This window comes from Typopeltis vanoorti, chromosome 15 (genome assembly GCF_054136105.1).
Source record: "Typopeltis vanoorti isolate ZY-2024b chromosome 15, IOZ_Tvanoo_1.0, whole genome shotgun sequence".
In the NCBI taxonomy this organism is placed as follows: domain Eukaryota; kingdom Metazoa; phylum Arthropoda; class Arachnida; order Uropygi; family Thelyphonidae; genus Typopeltis; species Typopeltis vanoorti.
In genome coordinates, this window is record NC_143563.1 from 116784425 (window position 1) to 116808822 (window position 24398).

Consider the following 24398-nt stretch of genomic DNA (forward strand, 5'->3'; position numbering starts at 1 on the left):
GTCCCCTGAAGTCTCACACAAAGTTTGGTAAATCTCAGCTGTGGACTTTTCTTGCAGCAGGAAAAATTGATGATGATCCGCACCTCCATGTTCTTCAAATTTCTTCAAAACCCCCTGACATGCCTTCTTATATATCCTAAAAGAAAAAGAAGAAATTATTAGAATTTGATGAAACATGAGGTTTAAATGGTTTTAATATATGTTCTGTGGTTATATCAGTTGATTTAATATCATTTTTGTTCTAGGTGTTCATCAGAACTTTTCACCCCCCCCCGTAATTTGTGACTTTAGAAATCACATGACAAATTGAACTGTTTTATGAAAATTTCATTATTATCATTAATAATGTGTGTGTGTCATTAATGAGTGTATTATTAATAATACTTTGTGTATGACAGTGTACCCATGGAGGTACACTTTTACACACAAAGCCCATCAAGCTATGCTTTAAACTCATTCAATGCATACACATTCACTGCAATTCATACCACTCACATCATGCAGAGAACCTGTTCTTTATGCCCCTGCTTATCACGCCCTCTTTATCCAGAGATGTCTCCTTGTTCTATCCTCCCTTCCATTCTATGAAAAATTTCTTCCATATCAACCCTGTAACAACCCTTCACTAACTTGAATGTCGCAATCATATCCCAGCTTTTCCTCCTATTCACAAGGTTTGCAAACTGCATTCCATTCATCTTATCCTGCTCACATCCTCCTTATACAACTTTCAATGATGTCACCTTGTTCTACCCCTTTCTCCATTATATGAAGTATTTCTTCTTCATCAACCCTGCAACAACCCTTTACTAAATTAAATTTCACAATTCTATCCCCACTATTCCTCCTATTCACAAGGCTTTGCACCAACTGCATCCAACATCCCAAAGACCAGTTACGTCCTTAGTCGTCTCTAAACCCTTTCCAACATATCCTTATCACAGTGAAATCAGGGGACCAAATCTTTGTACAATAATCCATATGAAGTCTGATCAAGGTCTTATACAATGGAACTAGAACCTCTCTGTTTCTGCATGCTAAGGTCCTCCACATTATTGCTATAATCTGATGTGAAGTACTGACTTAACAACTTGTGCAATGTGACCTCTGAACTTCAGATTTTTGTCTTTCACCACCATTCCAAGGTCGCTTGTCTCTTCAACTTCTTGCAAAATTTCTCCACCAAGTGTATAACTTTGCATCACTTTGTTGCCTACCATATTTCAAAACCTTTGACTTAGCAACACTGACCTGACAGTTTGATACTGTTGCCTACTCATACAATCTATTCAAGAAATCCTATAAGGCCACAACATTTGCTTGATTTCCTCCACTCTCCCCAATTTTGCATCATCTACAAACACTTGTATAATACCACTTAAACTGCATCCCGATATCATTAATATACAAATTATTATTATTATTTTTTTATTATTAACATCTAACCTCCATGGAGTCAGAGACTCATCATGGAAGGTATACATTGTCACACACAAAGCTCATCCAACTGTGTCAAACTGATTTGATGGGCCCACATTCACAACACACTCAAGTAATGAATTCCACTCACCAACCACTCAGCATGCAATGAGGATGGCTTCTTGTTCTACTCACCTACTGTATTCTATGAAAAATTTCTTCCATGTCAACCTGATAACAACTCCTGACTAACTTACATGTCTGTCATATCCCTCTGACTCCTCCTCCTATTCACTAGGCTTTGCAATTTACATTCTTTCAATCTCTCTTCATAGCCACATTCCAAAGACCACTGACCATCTTTATGAATCTTTTCTGGACCCTTTCTAATATCTTTGTCACCATGAAAACCTGGCAACCAAATCTGTGCACAATAATCCATATGAGGCCTGATCAAGGCCTTATACAACAGAATCATAACCTCACTATTTCTGGATGTCAAGGTGCTTTTGCATCATTGCCATTATCTCATATGACGACTTCACAACTTGTGCATCGGTTAGAAACAAGTGACCTTCAGTGGTATTATTGTTTAGAACTGTGTTGTATATATTGTGTTTTCACTGCCGTTTGTTTCACTATATCAACGTGTAAAGATGGCGTCCAACAAGAAACGTACGTCAGCGGCGCGCAGAACTTCTACTACTACACGAAAGGCTGGCTCAGCGTTAGATTTTTCGCAATGGATGCGTTGCGGAAACTGCTATATGTATGCACCGAAAAATGTGAAGGATCTGTGGTCGGTCTGGCAAAATGAGAAGAAAGAAAATGTCGACGTATGTGAGAAGTGTCGGGATAGGCTGGAGCGTTTAGGAATGGAAGCTGACATCGGGACCGTAGCGGAAGAACTTCGGCGGGAGTTTATGAAAATGAAAAATGACCTTCATCTTCTTCATGAGGAAGTGGAAGTGATCGGTAAGGAGATACTGGAAGTTAAAGCTGAGTTTAATGTGTTAAACAGAGAAATTAGGACTATAGAGATTACTTTAGCTGAAGTAACTAGAACAGGATTACATATGGGTGAGTCTTTGGTGAATGATTCAGTAATAAATAGTATGGGAGTGATTGGGAGTCAACATAATAAAACCACAAGTGGCCTAGAAGAAATGAGATGTAGTGAGAGTGGGGGAGTAAGTAATAGAGAGTTGAGTAATGAAGCTGGGGGAGTCATGCTGAATAGTGTAGAGAATGAGGCCATGAGTGTGGACTTGAATGAAGTTAAGAGTGGTAAAATATATGGTGATTCTATAATTAAGGGTATGGAGAGTGGTATGCATGAGGAGTGCTTGGCTGATGGGACAATAGAAAGAGTGGCTTTAGCAATAAAGAGAGGGCATGAAACAGACAAGATGATAGTTATGGTGGGTACGAATGACTTGAGAGGTAGTATAAATCGGGTAGGAAAAGATTTAAGAACATTATTAGATATTGTGAAGAGGAAAAGTGTCAATGGGAGAATAGTGTGTGTGCTGCCTCGTTTTGACAATTACGAGTTAAGTAGACGAGCAATGATAATGAATGATATAATTGCAAGAATGTGCAGAAAAAGAGGTCTGGAGTTTGTTGATGTTTGGAGTGTGTTTGAAGGGAAAAGGCAGTTGTATGCTAGAGATGGTCTGCATCTTAACATGGAAGGACATAAGCGATTGAAGAAGTTATTGTTTTCTGAACAGGTTGAAGTTATTGGGCAGGGAAACTAATATTGAAAAGGCTGAGTGTAAGAGAGAGAAACTTTAGCACTGATTGTGTATTTCTTGATCCTTATAGGCAGAATAAATTGCAGAAGAGAGGGGATAAAAATCGGCATAGGACTACGGTAGTTAGTGACTTATATATCAGTTCTAAAGCCGGTACAAGATCTAGAGGGAATCTGCAATTTTTGTATACCAATGCTAGAAGCATTCGAAATAAAAGAGAAGAATTTTTGGCATTAGTCAGTGAAATTTCACCAAAAGTTGTAGGCATTAGTGAAACTTGGCTGTCAGCAGAAGATGTGGTCACTGGAAGTGAATGTGATGGGTACAGTATTTTCAGGGAGGATAGAGAAGATAGAACAGGAGGAGGAGTACTGTTGATGATAGCTGATGTGTTGCAGCCAAAGAAAGTAGTATATCATGATGAAAGACATGTAAATGAGAGTTCATTTGAGGCAGTCTGGTGCGAAATAGTGACCAACGCAACCAAATATACAGTTGGATGCTGCTATAGGCCAGGGAGTACGGGGGGAGATATTGAATTCATGCATCAGCAACTTAGTGCAATGAGTGAAGGCTTAGTGATTATTATGGGGGATTTTAATTATGGTGATATCAATTGGAAGGAGGAAATATCACGTGCAAAAAGGAAATGGAGTTCATACATCTTCTACGAGATAATTACTTGAAACAGCACGTAACTGAAGGGACACGTGGTGTGAGAGTGTTGGACCTGGTTATTGGTTCAGAGGTTATATGCATAAGTAAGGTGTCCTCGTTACCTCCAGTTGGTGAAAGCGATCATGTGGTATTGACTTGGGAGGTTGCAAAATCTGTGGATTTTTCTATTAAGAAGGGGTATGTAAGGAACTACAGGTTAGGCAATTATAATAAGCTTCGGAGTGAGCTTGCAGCCATCCCATGGCAGAACATATTGCAAGGGAAAGATGTTAGCAGTGCTTGGGATAAAATCAGCGGGTATCTGAGGAAAGCAATATCAGATTGTGTCCCCATGGTCAGGAGGTCAAACAAGGCAGGCATTAGATGGATGAGCAGTAGTATCAAGCTTGAACTGCAAAAAAAGAAAATGTTATGGAGAATTTACAAGGAGAAGGGCGATCAGAACACCCATGAGCAGTACAAGGCTCAAGCTAGGAAGGTTACCAGCATAGTAAGAAAAGCTAAATCAGATTATGAGAAGACCTTAGCCAAAGAGATCAAAGGTAATCCCAAAGAGTTCTTCCGCTATGTGGCAAGTAAGAGGAAGAATGACTTCGGAAGGATAACCTTAGTGGGTGCTGATGGTATTGAGGTGACAAAATCAGATGTAATAGTCGAGTTACTGAGTGATCACTTCTCAAAAGTCTATCACCCAAGTGATGATATCTCTATACCTATAGCAATACCTAATGTGAGAATTGAAGCTAAAGAATCAGAAGTATTAAATATATTGCAAAACTTAAATGCAAGCACTGCGGTAGGCTTAGATGGAATATCAGCTCGGGTGTTGCGTGAATGTGCAAATGAATTGTCAACCCCTCTTACCTGGATATTTAATTTAAGTTTGAACTCTGGTATGGTCCCTAGGGAGTGGAAGTTAGGCAAAGTGGTTCCTTTGCATAAGGGTGGCTCTAAAACTGCGGTATTGAATTACAGACCAATCACCATCTCAGGAGTAGTGGTAAAAGTATTGGAAAAGTTGGTTAAAGACAAAATTCAAGAATGGGTGGATCAGGATATGATACTCTATAGAGGCCAACATGGTTTTGTTAAAGGTAGATCCTGCCTTAGCAATCTATTAACTATTCATAATAGAATACCATCAGAGTTGGACAAAGGAACTGGCTACACAGTGGTACTTCTGGATTTTGCTAAGGCTTTTGACAGGATACCCCATAGAACACTGTTACGCAAATTGGAGCAGATGGGAATGGATATTAAATTGGTGATATGGATAGGAGAATGGCTCAGGGAGAGATACCGTAAGGTGGTGTATGGAGGAGCCGAGTCCAGAATGAGGCAGGTGACCAGTGGTGTGCCTCAGGGCTCTGTGCTTGGGCCAATGTTGTTTAATTTGTATATAAATGATATAGGAAACGGCTTAAAGGGAGATATTCAGTTGTTTGCTGATGATGCAAAGTTGTGTAGTGCAATAAAAAATCAAGCTGATGTTGAAAGTTTGCAGGAGGATTTAAATAAGCTGGTAAAATGGGCAAAAGAAAATGGATGTCAGTTCAATGTGGAAAAGTGTAAAGTCATGCATTTTGGGATTAAAAGATTACCAGCTGTGTACTACATCGATGGAAAGGTACTCCAAGAGATTGATGAGGCTAGGGACTTAGGGGTATTGGTAGATAGGGAGATGAAGTTCAGAGGACACATTGCTAAGGTGTCCAAGATTGCACATAGGATTACTTGGTTGTTGAGGAACACACTGACATCCAGAGATAAGGAGGTTATTATTCCCCTTTATAAAGCATTGATACTTCCACATTTGGATTACTGTGCTCAGGTCTGGTCACCTGGATTCCTTGGAGATGAGGAGACTGTGGAGAGGGTTCAGAGAAGAGTGACCAAGTTGGTGAGTGATATAAAAAATGCTCCCTACATTGATAGATTGAGAGCTTGTGGATTGCAGAGGTTGGTTGATAGGCGAAGAAGAGGGGATATGATAGAAACATTCAAATTACTAAAAGGTTTTTATAGGATTGATGCAGGGGAAATGTTTCAGCTGTGTGATAGTGATGGAAGAACAAGAGGTCATCTCTGGAAATTAAAGAAGAGCGTGGTTAACAAAGGTGTCAGAACAAGGTTTTTTGCCTGGAGGGTGGTGAATGAGTGGAATTCATTGCCTGACTTTGTTGTGAGCTCTTCATCTGTAAATGAATTCAAGAAGAGATATGACAGATATTGTTTTGCTAGTTTGGGTCTCCCGCGATGAGTCTACTGACTCCATGGAGATACCCGTAATAATAATAATAATAATAATAATAATTGCCATTATCTCATATGACGACTTCACAACTTGTGCAAAGTGACCTCTGAAGTTCAGGTTCTTGTCCACTACCACTCCCAGGTTTTTCATTTATTCTACCTCCTTTAAAGTTTCCTCTCACCAAGTCTATACTTTGAATCCTATTGTTGCTTACTGAATTTCAAAACCTTTATACTTCGCAACATTGAACTTACTGTGCCACTTACCTGTCCATCATACAATCTATCAGGTCCTCCTGCAAGGCCATAACATATGCTTGATTCTACATAGTTCTCCATAATTCAGCATTATCTGCAAACAGTTGCATATCACTAGTTAAACTCATCTCAATATCATTACTATACAAATTGAACAACAATGGCAGCAATACAGATCCCTGTGGCATACCACTAGTGAATTTCCTATTTTGAGATACTGCACCTCCATATACAAGTTTCTGATACCTATCTGACAGCTGTTACTGACCCAACACACCAGTGTGTTATTCAATCCAATTTGTTTCAGTTTACTTAACAGCTTGTTGTGGAGCAGTCTATCAAAAGCTTTTGCAAAATCAAAGTATACATTGCATATGCATCCCGAGACATTTGTTATCTTGTTACACTGCATAAGCAAGTTAGTAAAACATGATCTCTCTTTATCAAACCCAAGCTGACAAGCTCAGAGAATACTGAGGTTAGCAACCCATTCATGTATCCTACTTCTCACCAATCTCTCCAGTACCTTAATCATAACTCTGGATATACAGATTGGCCTATAATTTGTACTTACAGCCTTATCACTATCTTTATGCAGTGGAACAATTTTATCCTCTTGGAACCCGTGCTGCTTAAAACTCTTATTAAACAGGCATGGCAATACTACTTCCCATTCCCTGGAACATTCCTTTACAAAACATTATGAATGTCATCAAATCCTATTGCTTTTATTGACACAAAGCTTATTTATTTCCTCCTATGCCACCGCTCACTTACAATTAAGCCATCCTTTCCTATGTCCTCTACAATTGAGTTTTCATGATTTCCCCCTGATGAGGATGAAACTCTCATAATTTCAATGAATATTTCAAAGATGTCTTCTGCAGCAGTTACCATTCTGCTATTTTCATCCATTAACATCATCTTACAATAATTCTTCTTTCTACTTGCCACATATCCGAAAACTCTCTAAGGTTTTTATTAGTCTGATTTCATAATTTCTGCTCATACTGTATTCTTACCAAGTGAATCACCTTCCTGGCTGCTCTTTATACCTCATTCATGGAATTCACTGCTACCTTCATTCATCTTATGCTGCCTTGACAGTATCCTCTTCTTCCATATTTCATATTTAATACCTCTATTCATCCATCTGACGCTTCTACTTTATTTAGTCTTTTGACCTTTGGAATACATTTACACATCAATGATGTTAAATTATTATTATTATTATTATTATTATTCAGGCCTCCAAGGAGTCAAAAGACTCATCGAGGGAGGCCCTTTCTAAGACATAAAGTCTGTCAAGACTCATCGAGGGGAGGTCCCCCCCTGAGAAACACAAAGTTTATCATACCACTCCTTAAACCCACTGACTGTTCTTGCTCCCACCACTCCATCAGGCAATGCATTCCACGGCTCAACCACCCTCCACACAAAGAAACCACTCCTTACCCTCTTGCTCACAGTTTCCTTTCGTAACTTCCAGGGATGGCCTCTTGTCATCACTCCTTCCCGCTGATCTTTGTTTAGTTCCCATGCAGCATTTATTTCTCTACTGCTTAACACCCCATTCCATGCTATAGCTCCAAGTTGTCTTATAAGCTTTTCATAATCACCAACCTTGTAATTCTACATATATCCTTTCTCACAGACGTCCTCATGTGGCTAGCCACAAACCAGGTTATCACTTCATGATCACTCTCCCCAACTGGAGGGAAGTACGAAACCCCACTCCTCTGATGACATGATTAGATCTAAAACTCTCGATCCTTGTGTGCTCTCTTTTACATATACTGTCTAATATAGTCGTATCTTATGAACTAAAGAAATCTATTTTCCTTATTCACAAATGCTATCTCTTCAATCCAATCTCTACCGCCATAATTAAAATCACCCATAATAATCAAATTTCAATTGTTCACTAACTGAAGTTGCTTGTACATTTCTTCATCATCTCCTAGATGAGTCTTTGATTCCATGAGGTCTTGGGGTAATAATAATAATCACCACCCTCCACATTCCCTGACCAATAGCAGTATTTGACTAAATATATCAATCGTCAATCTCCACCTCACACCATACTGACTATTGCCACTATTTACATTTTGCTTCTACACTTTGTGCAGATATCATTCTCCTGCTATCATTAATGGCACCCCCCCCCTTTCCTTTGTTGTCCTTTTTTTCCCTCATGAAAAACATGCCTTCCATTTCTGTTCCTGTCAGGATATCACCCTAATCTAACAATTCTGGGGTGAATAACATGAATCAATGAAACCATTTCATCCTTCTTATTTCTGAAGTTCCGGGTAAATAAACACAGCAATTCACTTTTAGATCTATAACCAGTCCTGTCCATGCCACTTGTAGGTTATGATCATCCCACACTCAACCATTTTCAATTGCTTTTATCACCACATACCCTATCTATGATATCTCTTCAGAGTCAAGAACACCATGTATATCTCCTTCCCATACTGACCATCCCAACCTGACTCTCCATATTTCCCTGTTCATCGTCTGGCATTTCCATTCTATCATTATCAAATTAAATATAAAACCCAAATTAAGTACAAGAGATATTATTATTGCTGATTATTAAGACAGACCTGCAGGGAGTCTGGGAGTCATCGAGGAAGGCCACATACTACACACACCAGCTATCATACTTCTTCTTGAATTCATTCACACTGCTTGAATACAACATTTAATGGCAGTCCATTCCAATCATGCACCACTCTTTGAGTGAAAAATCTAGATCTCATCCTTTTCTTGTCAGCATTCATTCTCAGCTTCCAAGGATGCCCTCTTGTCCTTTCTCTACCATCCATAAAATAAAAAATTCCATCAATTATAATCATGTATGATCCTTTCAGAAGTTTCTTAGCCTCAGTCATATCACCCATCTTTCTCCTGTTTGCTAGTGTCTGCAGTCTACAAATTCTCAATCTGTCTTCATAATCAGTATTCCACAGTCCTGATATCATTTTTGACAATCTCCTTTGTACTCTCTCTACTGTATCAGAATTACAACAGAAATGAGGACCAGACCTGTGCACAACATTTCAAATAAGATCTTATCAAGACTTTGTAAAGAGGCAAAATGACATCCTTATCTTTACACATAAAGTTTGTTTCAGCATTGCAATTATCTCTTCAGTTTATTATTATTATTATTATTATTATTATTATTATTATTATTATTTCGGGCTACTCCAGGGAGTCCTTAGACTCATCGAGGGAGGCCCTAAACATCATGTCCACACAACTATTCGACATTCTCACAGTATCAATCATACCTTGCCTTGAACTCGCTCACTGTCATAGCACGTACAACAGACTCTGGCAGCTTATTCCACTCATTTACCACTCTAAAAGTAAAGAACCCAGCTCTAACACCCCTGCTAACGACACTCTTGCCCAGCTTCCATAGGTGTCCCCTAGTTCTCCCACCACCAGTACTGATCTCAAAAATATCCTCTGAATTAATCCTATAGAATCCTTTTAGCAATTTGAATGTCTCAATCATATCTCCCCTTTTCCGCCTATCAACTAGTTTCTGCAACCCACAAATCTTCAACCTGTTCTCATATGGTTCATTCCATAGACCTGCTATCATCTTAGTCACTCGCCTCTGGATCCTCTCCATCTCCTCCCCATCAAGAAGGAACCGAGGTGACCAAATATGGGCGCAGTAGTCGAGATGAGGTCTTATCAGGGCTCGGTACAGAGGTACAATAACTTGCTTGTCTCTGCTCGTCAAGGTATTTTTTAACAACCAAGTGAGTTGATGAGCTGATTTAGCTACTTTTGCAATGTGCCCTCTAAACATCATCTCCCTATTCACCAACACTCCCAAGTCACTGGCCTCATCAATCTCTTGGAGTACAGTTCCACCAATGTGGTATACTGCTGCTAATCTTTTCACCCCAAAATGCATAACCTTACATTTCTCCTTAGCCCAGAACTCCAATCTATCTAAGTCATCCTGCAAGACTTTGATATCTTCTGCATTCACTATCGCCCTACCCAACTTTGCATCATCAGCGAACAAATGAACTGTTCCACTTAGATCCTTCCCTACATTGTTAATGAACAGATTAAACAGCAGTGGTCCAAGAACAGAACCCTGCGGCACACCACTTGTCACAGACCGTCTTTTGGACTCTACTCCTGAATAAACTACTCTTTGATATCTCTCCATCAACCACCCACCTATCCATCTCACCAACCCTATATCCATTCCCATATGTGGTAGTTTACAGATTAGAATTCCATGTGGTATCCTCTCAAATGTCTTTGCCAGGTCCAGCAGTATCACTGTAAACCCATTTCCCTTATCCAGTTCAGCCGTCACTTTGTTATAAAACTTGAGCAAGTTACTGAAGCATGATCTACCCTTCACAAAGCCATGCTGTCCCACATACAGTATCTCATTTTCATCAATCCATTCATCTCATTTTCATCAATCCATTCCTGTATTTTTCCCTTTACTACTTTCTCCAAGACCTTGACAACGACTCCTGATATGCTGATCGGTTGGTAATTTGCCACAATAGTCTTGGATCCTCCTTTATGCAGTGAAACTATTTTCCCCTCTTTCCACACCTTCGGGACTAAACCAGACCTGAGACTCAGATTAAACAACATGGTCAAGGGCACTGATAATTCCTTAGCCGCTTCACGCAAGACCTGTGCTGGTATACCATCCAATCCCACAGATGTGTTCACATTAAGGTTCTGTAATAGACTAGTCACCTCCACTTCATTCATCACTATTCCCGTATAAACTAATGGTTCCTTCATTTTTTCAATGTCACCACCTGGATGATATACTTTTGCAAAGTGCGCGCTCAGTAACTCCACTATATCGACTGGTTCAGTGACCTCCTTACCATCGTCATTCCTTAAAATCATTTTGCCATGTACAGTTTTTTTCTTGCTTGCAGCATATTGAAAAAATTGTTTCGGATTCTCTTTTGCTTGCATAGCTAGTTTCCTTTCATAATCGGCTTTTGCTGTTTTTACCACACTCGTTACCCTTCTGGCCTGCACTTTATACCGTTCGTGTGTCTGCAGGTCACCCCTTTCTTTAAATTCCCTCCACAGTTGTTTCTTTTTTTGCAGCTCAAGCTTAATGGTGTTATTCATCCATTTAACCCCTACATGTTTTACTATTCAGACCCTAGGTATACAATCAGCCATAACCTCCTGTAAATGCTCCTTGACCACTTCCCATGCTCTATCGACGTCCAGCCCTTGCAGTTGTACATGCAATGGCACTGATCCAAGCAATCTCCTAAGCTTGTCAAACTTGCCAGCATGGAAATTCCACATATACCCTGTCTTAATCAAAAATTTCACACCTTTAGCCACCTCCCAGGTCAAGACCTTATGACCACTCTCACCAATAGGTGACATGGTCATATTCATTACAGTCAAATTGTGAGATGCTATTACCAGGTCAAGCACTCTCACACCCCTAGTATTTTCAATTACATGCTGTCTCAGATAGTTATCCCTTAATAATTGAATAAAATCCATTTCCTTCCTCACATGTGTCCTCTCCTCCTTCCAATCAATGTTACCATAGTTGAAATCACCCATAATAATTACCCTCCTTCCACTCATTTCATCAATTTGTTTATGCATACTATCTCCACCATCTATTCCATCACCTGGTCTATAGCAGCACCCAATTATATATTTTATTCTGCCAGTCTCAATCTCACACCAAATAGCCTCAAATGAGCTCCTTTCACTATCCTGCAATACAACTTCAATTCTCCTTGGCTACAGTTCATCAGCTATCAAAAAATAACACCCCTCCCCCCATTTTATTCTCTCTGTCCCCTCCATGTTTCACTAATGCCAATAACCTGTGGCCAGGAAGAGCCAATCAAGGCCAAAAATTCTTCCTTCTTGTTCCTAATACTCCTGGCATTAGTATACATGAAATGCAGTGATCCCTTTGTCCCACCCCTATCTTGATGCGTTATTCTAAATGTCCCATTCCCATTTTTTGTCCTTAGTGCTGGCTTGGGTACATTATATACATTTATACACTCAACTGTGTCACTGATGTTTGCATATACACTCCCCCCCCCCTGGTAGTTCTAGTTTCCCTGGTTCTGCACATCCATTTTCACTTCATTCAGCAACACTTTTTCCAGTCTCCGCACACCAAGTCCATTCAAATGCAGGCCATCCATCCATCGTATATAAGTCCTTTCGCCCATCAAACTCATTCCACACCACGCCGTCTGCATAACCTGCGCATAATGTCATTTGCGATTATGGCCCTCCTAAACTCCTCTCTGTCATACCGCGGCAACAGACTCACCATTTTAACTCTGTCACTCTTTTCTTTCGCTACCTTTAACAATACTTTCAAGTCCTCTCTCAGTTGTATTTAAAATCTTTGCTACATGGTCCCCTGAACTTCACCTTCCTATCTACTAACAACTCCAAGATCCCGAGGTTTCTTCTAGCATAATCCCACCAATATAAAATATGACAATGGATATCTAATCATGCTAAAGTGCATGAGATTACATTTCCTGACATCCATCTTCCCATGCCCACAGTTCCAGCTTATTCAAATCATTCTGCTAGTATTGCATATCAGCCACATTTCTGATTACCCTACCTATCTTTGCATCATTAGCAAATAACTGTATGTCGTCTGTCAAATCCTTCCCAATGTCCTTAATGACTGAATAACAGTGGACCAAGAAATGATCCTTGTGGTACACCACTGGTTACCTTAAATATTGCAGGCTCACATCCTCTATATACCACTTTTTGATATAAGGCTGGTAAGTATGACAAGTTTAGGAGATTACTTGGATCAATGCCATGGCATGTGAAACTGCAAGGGCTGAGTATCGATAGTGCATGGGAAGTGGTCTAGGAGTGTGTGAGGGAAATAATAGCAGACTGCATACCTCGAGTGAGGAGAATAAATCAGATGGATGTTAAATGGATGAATACTATTATTAAGTTGGATCTACAGAAAAATAAAAATTTGTAAAAGGAATTCAAGGAGAAAAGTGACATGAGCAGTACATGCCAGAAGGGTAACCACAGTGTGGTAAGAAAAGCAAAAGCAGAGTATGAAAGGAAATTAGCAGTACAGGACAAAGATAACCCCAAAGAGTTCTTTGAGAATGTTGCAAGTAAAAGGAAAAATGTTTATTCCAGAAAGATTTTAATGAACGTCAATGGTAGGGAGGTAACTGAATCAGGCAAAATAGTAAAATTACTAAGTGAACACTTTGCAAGAGTGTATTATCCAGTTAGAGACATTGCAGTAATAAGTGAGGAAAAGGTTATATCAAAACTGAGGTAAATCAAGTAGTGGTGCAAAGCATGTTACAGAACCTTGATGTGAATACAGCTATGGAATTAGATGGTATACCAGCTCAAGTTTTAGATGGAGGTGCTAAGAATAGGCAGTGCCTTTGACCACATTGTTTAATCTACGTCTTGGCTCTGGGTTAGTAACAAGAAGAGAGAAAGAGAGAAAAATACACTGCTTAGAAAGAAGTCAATAGACACCGTAGTGTGAGGAACAAACAGTCATGGTGTCCCCCTTAATAAGATGTAAGACCTTCTTTTGCTGCAATTCTACAGAGAATACTTTCCACAAGCATATGATAACAACCAATGGGAATTTTGGACCATTCTTCTTATAGGCATATAATAAAGTCCTGAACTGTTGTGGGGCAGATGTTCAATGGGGTTGAGATCAGGCTCTGTGGAGGCCAGTCAAGTGTGGTGATGTTCATGTCCACAAACCATGCAGTTACAGAGGCAGCCCTTATGATACAGTGTCTTGCTGAAAGAGACAATGGTCAGTTCTGTAGAAATGCCACAAAGTAGGAAGCACTGCATTGTCCAGTTTGTTCAGGTACCTCTCAAAGTTCAGTGTTCATGGTGCCACAAACAGAGGTCTGAGGCCAAACCATGAAAAAGATGACCATACCAACACACTGCTACCTCGGAATTTCATAGCTGAAGTAGGGGATATTAGATTTCACAAAAGCATGTGTTCTGCCCTTTTTATGAAAATCATCATAGAGGATGTAGTTGAAGTGGGATGTGGTCATGGAAGATGCCAATTGAAGTTCTGTTAGGAAAAAGAGATCACATTTTGATGCCTGTAAGTGCTGATGTACATCAGTAATGTTTGTATTGTCTAAAATGACAGCAACCAATTTTTATAAGAAAAAGTTTTGGTATTATTTAGGGTGGGTTAGGGCCTATTTTTATTATATATTTACATTTTTTGCTATTTTTTTCATAATTTTAGGTTTTTTTTTTTTTTTTTTTACTAATTTATATGGGAGTTTTTTTATCTTGTATCTGCAGTTAAAATTAGTATTTTTATGATTGACTTGCATTTGTAAGGTGGCTGATTCAGAAAACAAAGAGAAGGGAATGCAGCTAGGGTGAGGGACTTGTCTACATAACTAACATACAGGGAGTACCCAGTCTAAGTGCGCCATCGGACAGTTCCCTCTGCATACTATCAACCCGGTCTTCTTCCAGGCACAACTTGTCAGGGCAAGTGACAGTGGGATTATTCGCCAGTTATCCATGTTTAGAATACTGCTCACATGTATAGGATGGTGCACCTAAAACTTCCTGTAAAATCTTTACGCTGCCCAGAGGCTAGAAATTAGGCTCACAGATGAACCCTCTCTTACAGTCTCAACTCCAGTCTATTTCACAGATGCAGTGTTTCAGCACTGTATCTATTCTACAGTTAATTCCATGATTACAGTTCTAGTGAATTGGCAAACATCATTCCTCCACTTAATGTTGCATCAATTAATACATGAGCTGCACAGCACCCCTTTACTGTACAAACATACCAAACTTGCTTCTACTCATCCTCTCTTATTCTGTCTACCTGTTCTCCACAACAGCCTTCCTCAAGAAGTATTCCCAAACAACTAGAACCTGCAACTCATCAAAAAATACATTAATAAACTTCTATCTCAGTCCTCGTCTGCACTCCACACGACATGATGGGAGTATAGGTCCCTCAACCTCTCATGTACAGGATCAATATTAAAAAAAAATAAACATACTACTGGCATTCTTTCCTTGTAGCTTCTAAAGCCACTGCACTGCTCCAAAATGTCTCCTATATCTATCATAATTGCCAAAGCCTTATAGTTTATCTCCAAAACTTTTCTACATGTCTGGTATTAATTTCCTACTCTGCTGTTTAGATCTCTAATAAAGATGAACTTTTGCATTATGCCATTTATAATTACTGTCAGAATATGAACATATCAATATGAGTTTTCTAATAACTCGTAAGGTATGAAATGCATACACCTTAATAAGTAGGATTATGATATATATATCCTAGTAACCACTCTGCTCATCAGAGGCCACAGGTGTCTCAAAAAAAGATGTTTTCTCACTACAGCAGGGTTTCCAAATTACCTAATTATTTAGTCTATCTAGTGTACTAATTTATAATAGGTTTACAACTTTTTTTCTTTTTTTGGGTGGGGGGAGGATCAAAGTTCATATAAAGAAAATAAAATGAATTGATAAATAAAATAAATGATTTGCATATTTAGACTTGAAATTCAGCAATAATAATAATAATTATTATTATTATTACCCAAGTCCCCTTGGAGTCAAAGACTCATCTGGGAGGTCCTTTTATCATACACACAGCTCATCATACCATGCTTTAAAGACCCTCAAATTTTCTGCAGACACAAAACTCCAGGCAAGGCATTCCAATCATTCACAGCTCTGCATGAAAAAACCTGCTTCTCACTCCCCTACTCACACCCTCTTTATAGTTTCCAGAGATGATCTCTGGAAACTATAAAGAGGGTGTGAGTAGGGGATCTCCACTATTTTCTGAAGAGCCTCTCCAGCATTGATCTTATAACAACCCCTTACTAACTTGTAGGTCTCTATCATATCCCCCCCCCCCCCCCTCTTCCTCCTGTCCACCAGACTCTGCAAGTTGCATCTTCTCAATCTTTCCTCATACTCGACATTCCAGAGGTCAGAAACTACCTTAGTCATTCGCCTCTGGACCCTTCCCAACATCTTTTCGTCCTTCTGAAAACCAGGTGACCAAATCTGGGCAGAATAGTGCATGTGTAGCCTAATCAAAGTCTTATACAATGGAACAAGAATCTCCCTACTTCTACAAGTCAGTGTCCTCTGCATCATTCTCAGAAGCCTTTGTGTTGTCTTCACAATTTTGGCTATGTGTCCCCTAAATTTCAGATCCTTATCCACTATCATCCCCAGATCTCTTATTTCCTCCACCTCCGACAATATATCTTCACCAAGCATAAATTCTTCATCCTATCTTTGTTTGCCAAAATTTAAAACCTTACATTTTGCAACATTGAACTCATATCCCCACGCCTGTGCCCAATCGCCCAATTATCCAAGGCCACAACATCTTCTCTACTCTTCGTGGTTCATCCCAACTTTGCATCATCTGCAAACAACTGAATATCTCCATCCAAATCTTCACCAATATCATTAATATACAAGTTAAACAGTAATGGTCCTAAAACAGACCCCTGAGGCACACTGCTAGTGACTTTCCTTTTCCTGGATATCGCTCCCCCAAACACAACTTGTTGATACCTATCAGATAGCCAGTCTCCAATCCAATGCACCAAGACACAATGATTAGTATATTTCTTGAAACAGTATTTCAAGAAAAGGCCAAAGGAAAAAATCATTATTTAAAACACTTGGTTTACAAGGTTCTTCAATGTGATTACAGCTACTCATTCATAAGGAGCAACAAAACTAATACTAATGAGGTAACTTATTTTCATACAAAAATTTTGTATGAAGTAGTTACTTGTTATCTAAGTTTTTACTCATAGTTTTTTTTTTTTTTTTTGTAATAATAAAAAAAGGCAGTGTTTTAGAATAAAGGCAAAATCATATGTTTTAATTACAGAAATCTGTAATTACTGTCAGAATATGAACATATCAATAGTTGTTTAATTGTTAGTATCAAGTTAGTAAAAATTGAAATTAAGTAAACTTACTGTTCTTCCTAAAAATTTACTGTGCCTAAAATTTCTGAAGAATATAGCTATAGCAAATGTTCCAGCTGTCAGAATGAATGACAATAAAGCTGTATTGGGTTGATAAGTAGGCAGGTGATCAGAAGTATATGTATCTTTAGGATTCCAATATCCCATAGCAGTAGAGGAATTCAAAGATATATTACAGTAGTTTGGAAGAAGTGGATTTTCATGGAATACCTAAACAATTAACAATTTAAAATATAATACTGTCTTTTATACATACAGAAATTGTTAAATATTATGTCTTAGAGAGATAAAGAAATAATTAGCTTTTTAAAAATATAATTGATTTATAATGTTAACTATAAATCAATTACTATTCAATGTTTCACTTACACCTGTGTTTCAATATAGAAAATAATATTTTTAAAGGTTTGAGAAAACTGCAGGAATATTAGTGGTCTTAAAAAGAAATAAAAACTGCATAAAAATAACTGTTATATATGAAACCTTTCCTGGGTGGCTGAATAGATTAGCATCTCTGCTTTACAATGAACTGAATTTAGGTACAAATACTTCTGCAGTGCAACAATCTTAAACGTTTTGTGGTAGACGATTTTTCATCAGGTGTTTAAGACCACCAACTTGCTTATTTTGCAACCATCATATAGTATGACTAGTTGAGTGTCTCATGATTCTGTACTAAGGCCACTACTCATTAATTTGTGATATAGGGAAATATTTATGGGTATATTTAGTTGTTTTCTACCAGTGATGGGTTGCTTAAACAGGAATCAGAAACTATCAAACAGATAACTGTACCACACAGATACAACATAAGTGTATCAATAAGGAATTACTGTGAGTAGGCATATTTAAATAATACTCATAATCAAACCCGTACTTCCTGATTTATCCTTCTGACCTTGGATGTACACTGTGATATTGTTTACTTCAGATATCCACTTTGACCATCTCCATGCACTACTAATATCCCTTGAATTGAATTTTTATGATGCACTGCTTTAAGCTTGCCATTATAATCTTCCTCACAGTGTAGATATACACTCTTCTTAACTGAATAACTTGTTTTTTTTTTTTTTGCAGCAAGAAAGCAGAAGGTTATACATGGTGATTTTTGGTGCTGAAAGATAAGTTCTATTTGGAAGTATGAGGGTGGTCTGAAAAGTTCTCAGCCTAACAATGAAAAAACGAATTTATAATTTTAAAATTATTTTTATTTTCAACATAATCTTCCTTAAGACTAATACATTTATTCCAGCGTTTATTCCAGACGGAATAATGGAATTATCCCGTCCCTGTAGTGGTTCTCAGTAAGATCTGCAAAATAGCCCTCTACAGCTGCAATCACCTCTTGATTGAAAGAAAAAAAAAAGCGAGGAAAGAGAAAGAAGTCAGAGGGAGCCAAATCTGGGGAATAGAGTGGATGTTCCAACAATTCCTAGTGCGGATCTCTTAATTTTCCTATTGCCAAAACTCCTTTGCGAGTCTTTTCTCACAAATTTTTTTTGTCTAGTCTGGTTAAAAGATCGGAATAATATTTATCCCCAGTTATTGTTTTCCCCTTTTCAAGATAATTAATAAATAAAATGCCTTTAGCATCCCAAAACACCGATGCCATGTCCTTTCCTCCTGATGGAATACACTTTGTCTTCTTTGGTGCTGAACAACCGGCTTCTGTCCACTGTTTTGACTGCTGTTTGGATTCTGGTGTGTAATGGTGAATCCAAGTCTCATCCATAGTAATAAATCGACACACAAAATAAGTTTTATTCTTGTTACAATGCTCCAAGCACTGTTCAGAGATGCGAGTGCATTTCTGATGTGCTGTGAGCAAGCTGGGCACCCACCTTGTGCAAAACGTTTTCATTTGCAATTCTTCATGCAAAATATATCCTATACATTCTTTTGAAATGCCTATAGCTTCAGCAATTTTATGCACTTTGACTCGCCGGTCATCCAATACCATATCGTGCACTTGATCAATGATTTCTGGTGCTATACTTTTTGGACGTCCTTCATGTGGATCATCTTCAAGGCTGGTACGGCCACGTTTAAACTCGGCATCCAATTTTTTAATTGTCAAAAACGAAGGAGAAGGGTGCCCATAAACCTTTATGAACTTCGAATGAATTTCTTTTGGTGGTAAACCTTCTTTTACAAAGAATTTTATAACTGTACGATACTCAATTTTATCCATTTCAAGGGATACAGACAACATTTTTGCTTCAGAGAAGCAGCTGTATAAAACTTGATAATATGACTTGCAATTTCACATGGATGCTATGATAGATATACTAACTTAGAAAAAAAAAATCTTGCCGATAGTGTTGCCATCTATGGTCGTGGCCGAGAGCTTTTCAGATCACCCTTGTATGTAGTGATAATTAATTCATTCTTTTTCATTATTTTATTTATGAGTGTTTGATCAATTAACTATAAGAGAAGTGTGCTTAATTTTGTAATTTTCAAAGGTTTAATTTTGGTTTTATTGTATGCCATATTGCACATCATGACATCTATGTGTAAAACAATGGCAAGTGATTTTAATTTGTGTGGGTTTTGTTTGTTGCATTGTATGTATGCTAAATGATGTATGCACTACATAGAAAGAGAGATTCATGGAAGGAAAATGAAACCGGAGAACCTGTTTATTGTAAGTGTTTTGTGAGTGAATGCCAGAAGAGTGAAGAGACTAAGAAGAATGACGGTGGCGAGTTGAAAGACGAAATGTGTGATAACTCTTGTGATAAGGCAAAGTTTGTGTTACTGCAGGATGAATTCGAATGAAGCAGGAAAAAATTAAGAGAACGATCAGATGTAATGGAAAAGTAGCACTCTTGCGTGGAGTTTTCCACAGAATAAAATGTAAAACTGAGTGGTTCATATGACAGAAGAAAGGAGGGAAATGCAAGAGAAAACCATTGTATGAAAGAGTGAAAGCATCAGAATAAGGGTCAGATTTTGTATGGTGACTCATTGATAAGAGTGCTTGAGGAGAGCATGAGGAAATTATGTTTTCCTCATGCAAAGATTAAGGATGTCAGTGATGCTGTAAGGATGCAGAGAGTGAAAGAGATGTTCATTTGGCTGGTATAAATGATTTAGCAGGTGAAAAGCATGGTGAAAAGATATGAAAGAGTTGCTAGTGCATGCAAATAAGAAGACTGAGAAAGTAAAAGTTGTAAGTCTGTTGTTTCAGTATGATAGAGCTGAGATGAAACAGAGAGCATTGATTGTAAAGCAGTCAGGGCACAGATAATGCAAAAGGAATAGCATGAAGTTTCTGAATGTACAGAATGAATTTGATAAAAGCAAGCATTTTTGTAAGGTATAAGGCTTGCATTTGAATGGATCTGGGATCAGAAGTATTGAGAAAGTGTAGTCCAGTGAGAGTTTGGAAGTGCAAAGTCAGGAAAACTAGAATGTTTAGGGGGGGGAATGCAGGTAATGCTAATGTAGCACCCCCCTCCACTCTATGTTGCTTGGACCTATGCAACTTAGATAAAATGATGTTAAATGCGGCACCTCAGGTTTTTAACTTTAGTGGGTTAGCAACATACAGGGTGTTCGGGATAAATTTGACAGTTTCGTAAGGAAAAAGAAAATCTTCTTTGTATCTATTAAATTTAATGAATTGACAAAAAAACATTACAGGCAGAGTTAATTACAATACTATCAACAAGATTTACTCAAAATAACCACCATTAGCATCGATCACAGCTTCAATTCTGCTTCGGAACCTCGAACAAGCTGATGCTACAGTCTCCCTGGGAAGGGCCGCAAAAACTGTTTTAATTTTATCCATTAACTGGGCTTTTGTATTACTGGAAGTGCGATTGGTGTCTTTTTCAACTGCGCCCCATACAAAATAATCCATGGGGTTAAGGTCTGGGGAGTTTGGAGGCCAAACATTTGGACTGGTGAAGTCGTAGAAATTTTCAGACAACCATTTTTGACTTTTCCCAGAGGTGTGGCAAGGGGCCGAATCCTGCTGCCATACATACGGCCTACCATTGGCTACCCTTGTTATCCAGGGCTTGACTACAGTTAGCAACTCCACGAACAAAGCCCGAATTCCAATGCCAGGGTTCTTCAACACCTGTTCCTGCAGATTTGCGAGGAATTCTGCTGTACGAACGCAATCAGATCGTCTGCTAGGGATCTTTCTTCTTGCTACATCCTCGTAGTCACCATTGCAAGTCTCTAGTTCATGCCTGATTGTTTTTACTGTATTCAGGGAGCATTGGGCAGCAGTCGTAATATCCTTATTTTGATGGCGGGCACGAATCATCATGATACAAGTTATTCTCTTCCATGATTCAGGTGGGTTCCAGCTATCCATCCTTTCTGACATCTTGTATATGAATGAAGAAGGGTCCAAACTTTTAAATGAAGAGAAGTGTGTGTTAATACATGTAACTTACGGAAAAATATAATTAATTATAAATATGTCAAATTTATCCCGAACACCCTGTATTGTGTAAGGGAGGATGTGGGACAAAAGGGGTACTGCAACTTATGTATACTAATGCAGGAAGTATTTGAATATAAGCGAGGTGTTTTTGGCATTCTTCTTCTTCTTCTTCTTTCTCAGCAATTTTCGATTTGCTGCTGAATGAAGGCCTCCTCCATGATCTTCCAATTTCCCCGGTCTTCTGCCATCCATCTCTTTCCAGCCAGTTTTTCTATTTCATCTGTCCATCTTGTTTTTGAAGTGTTCTTGTCTTCTTTTTCCAGTTGGTATACATTTTGTTCTGGTCCATCTATGGTCCATTCCTCAAGCCAGATGTCCCGCCCATCTCCATTTAGATGCTTTTACAATTTTTATTGCATCCAAAACTTTTGTCTGTGATCTGATCCACCCCTTTCTCTTTTCATCCATTAGTGTTATTCCTAGGATGATTCTTTCCATTCTTCTTATCATCACCAGTATTTGTTTTTCCATTTGTTTAGTTAGTGCCAAGGTTTCTGAGCCATAGGCTGGTACTGGTAATATGCACTGGTTGAATACTTTCAGGCAGATGGGCAAGTTATTTTTGAAGGTGTAGTTCAATTTTCCAAATGAATACTAGGCTAACTGTATTCTTCTTTTAATTTCACTCTTTTTCGTAATTCATTTTTAATGTAAAGTTGCCTCAAGTACACACAAGAGGAGAGTATTTCTATTGGCTCATTATAAGGTTTTATTGTTTTTGCTCTTAAGTACCTATTGAACATAACTTTTGTTTTTCTCTATTTATTTTAAGACCTATCGTCTTGCTTTCTATGTTCAGTATATTTATCATTTCCTGTAGGTTTTGTGCTGATTCTGAAATTAATACAATATCATCTGCATACATTAAATTGGTTACTTTTTCACTTTTTAATGTATAGCTTTGGAACTCCAGTTAATTTTCGGAATCATCTCCTGAAGTGCTGTTCTAAAAATCTTAGTGGATATAAAATCTCCCTGTCTTATCCCCTTTTGTATAGGTATCTTGTTGATTTCTATTTGTTGTCTTATATTTGCTGTTTCATTTTTGTATATTTAACAGTTCCACATATTCACTTGGTATGGATTGAATTTCTATTATTGCAGAAGTTATGATGTCAAAAGCACTTTTCATATATTCTTCTTTTTTTGTTGATTTAACTCAGTGCATGGTCAACTGGAATCCATCCTGCTCTACTTATTGTTTTAAATCCAGAAAATATGTTATTCTGTTAGTTATTGTTTTTGTAATTGTTTATGCAGAACTGATAATAAGCTAACTGGTCTGTAATTTTTGGCTTCTTTTTTTATAAATTAATGTTAATATTGCATTATTTCAGATTGTAGGTATTTTCCCTTTATCAATATATAAGTTGATAAGGTCAGTTAGATGTTATATTAATTCTTCACCAGCAATCTTTATTAAGTCAATTTGGATTTCATCTTCTCCTGATGCTTTTCCATTTTTCATTTGGTATACAGCTTCATGTACTTTATAGATTATTGATAGTTCAAAATTATTATTGATATCAGCACCTCTGCAGCACAACTGAAAGAACAATGGTACGCTGTGCCATTCGATTAGATAAGGCCTGAGTTTGATTCTTACCATGACAGGAAGAATTTTATATGGATGTTTTTCAATTGAAGGCGAGTTGACCAATCTCATATGGAGGTAGCATGGTGTTTTCTTCTGAAAACTCACGATTTTAATCCTGCATACAGACAAATTGGCCTTCAGAACACATGCAATTTACAGAAAAAAAAATACCAGTGGTGTTGAGCAGTAGATGGCTTTGGTCTAGATGATGATGGTAATACCGGTTGGTGTAGTTGGTGAATTAATTGGTGGAGATGGAGATTTGTAGAGTAGGTGCCCTCCCTCGATGAGTCTTTGGATTCGAGGTGTCACGAAAAAATAATAAAACTGCGGTTACTTCATTCATTCTGTATGGTTTTATCTGATTCACCTTTATAAAGTCCTTTGTAAAATTCTTCCAGTCTTTTGATAATTCCTTTTGGATTTCTTGTTACTGTATCTTTCCTTTGATTGCTACAAAGTGTTTGTTTCCAATCATCAGGCTTCTGAGAATTTTCATATTACTGTTATTTTCTATTACGGTATTTGTTTTTCTAGTGTTAGAAGCTCTTATTTAATGTCTTACTCTTTTCCTTATAGTTTTGCATAACTCTGAGTATTTTACTTTTGTAAATGAAAGATGTCAAGAAATTATATTCTTGATTTAATCCTTTATCCAACAGTAAGCAAACAAAGAAGAGGACACAATTTGGTGTAAAGTGGATGACAAACAACATTAAACAGGAAATGCATGTGAAAAAGAGATATAAGGAGACAGGTGGAGAGCAGATGCATGAAGAATATAAGACACAGACCAGTAGAGTGACTAGTATGGTAAGGAATGAAAAACTGAAATATGAGAAGAGATTGGCCCTAAGATCCAAAGAAAATCCTAGGGAATTTTGTAGCTATGT

The 24398-nt window shown here is 38.0% G+C and overlaps 1 protein-coding gene across 6 annotated transcripts in view; it reads right to left on the reverse strand.

The window, feature by feature from the left end:
• Positions 1-24398, reverse strand: part of Ae2 (anion exchange protein Ae2) — an 834322-nt gene that overhangs the window by 181687 nt on the left and 628237 nt on the right. For all 6 annotated transcript variants that reach the window (XM_090404845.1, XM_090404844.1, XM_090404848.1 and 3 more), the window contains one exon: positions 17429-17647. In XM_090404845.1, the coding sequence (XP_090260971.1) occupies positions 17429-17647 (219 nt within the window). The remainder of the gene's footprint in view (positions 1-17428; positions 17648-24398) is intronic.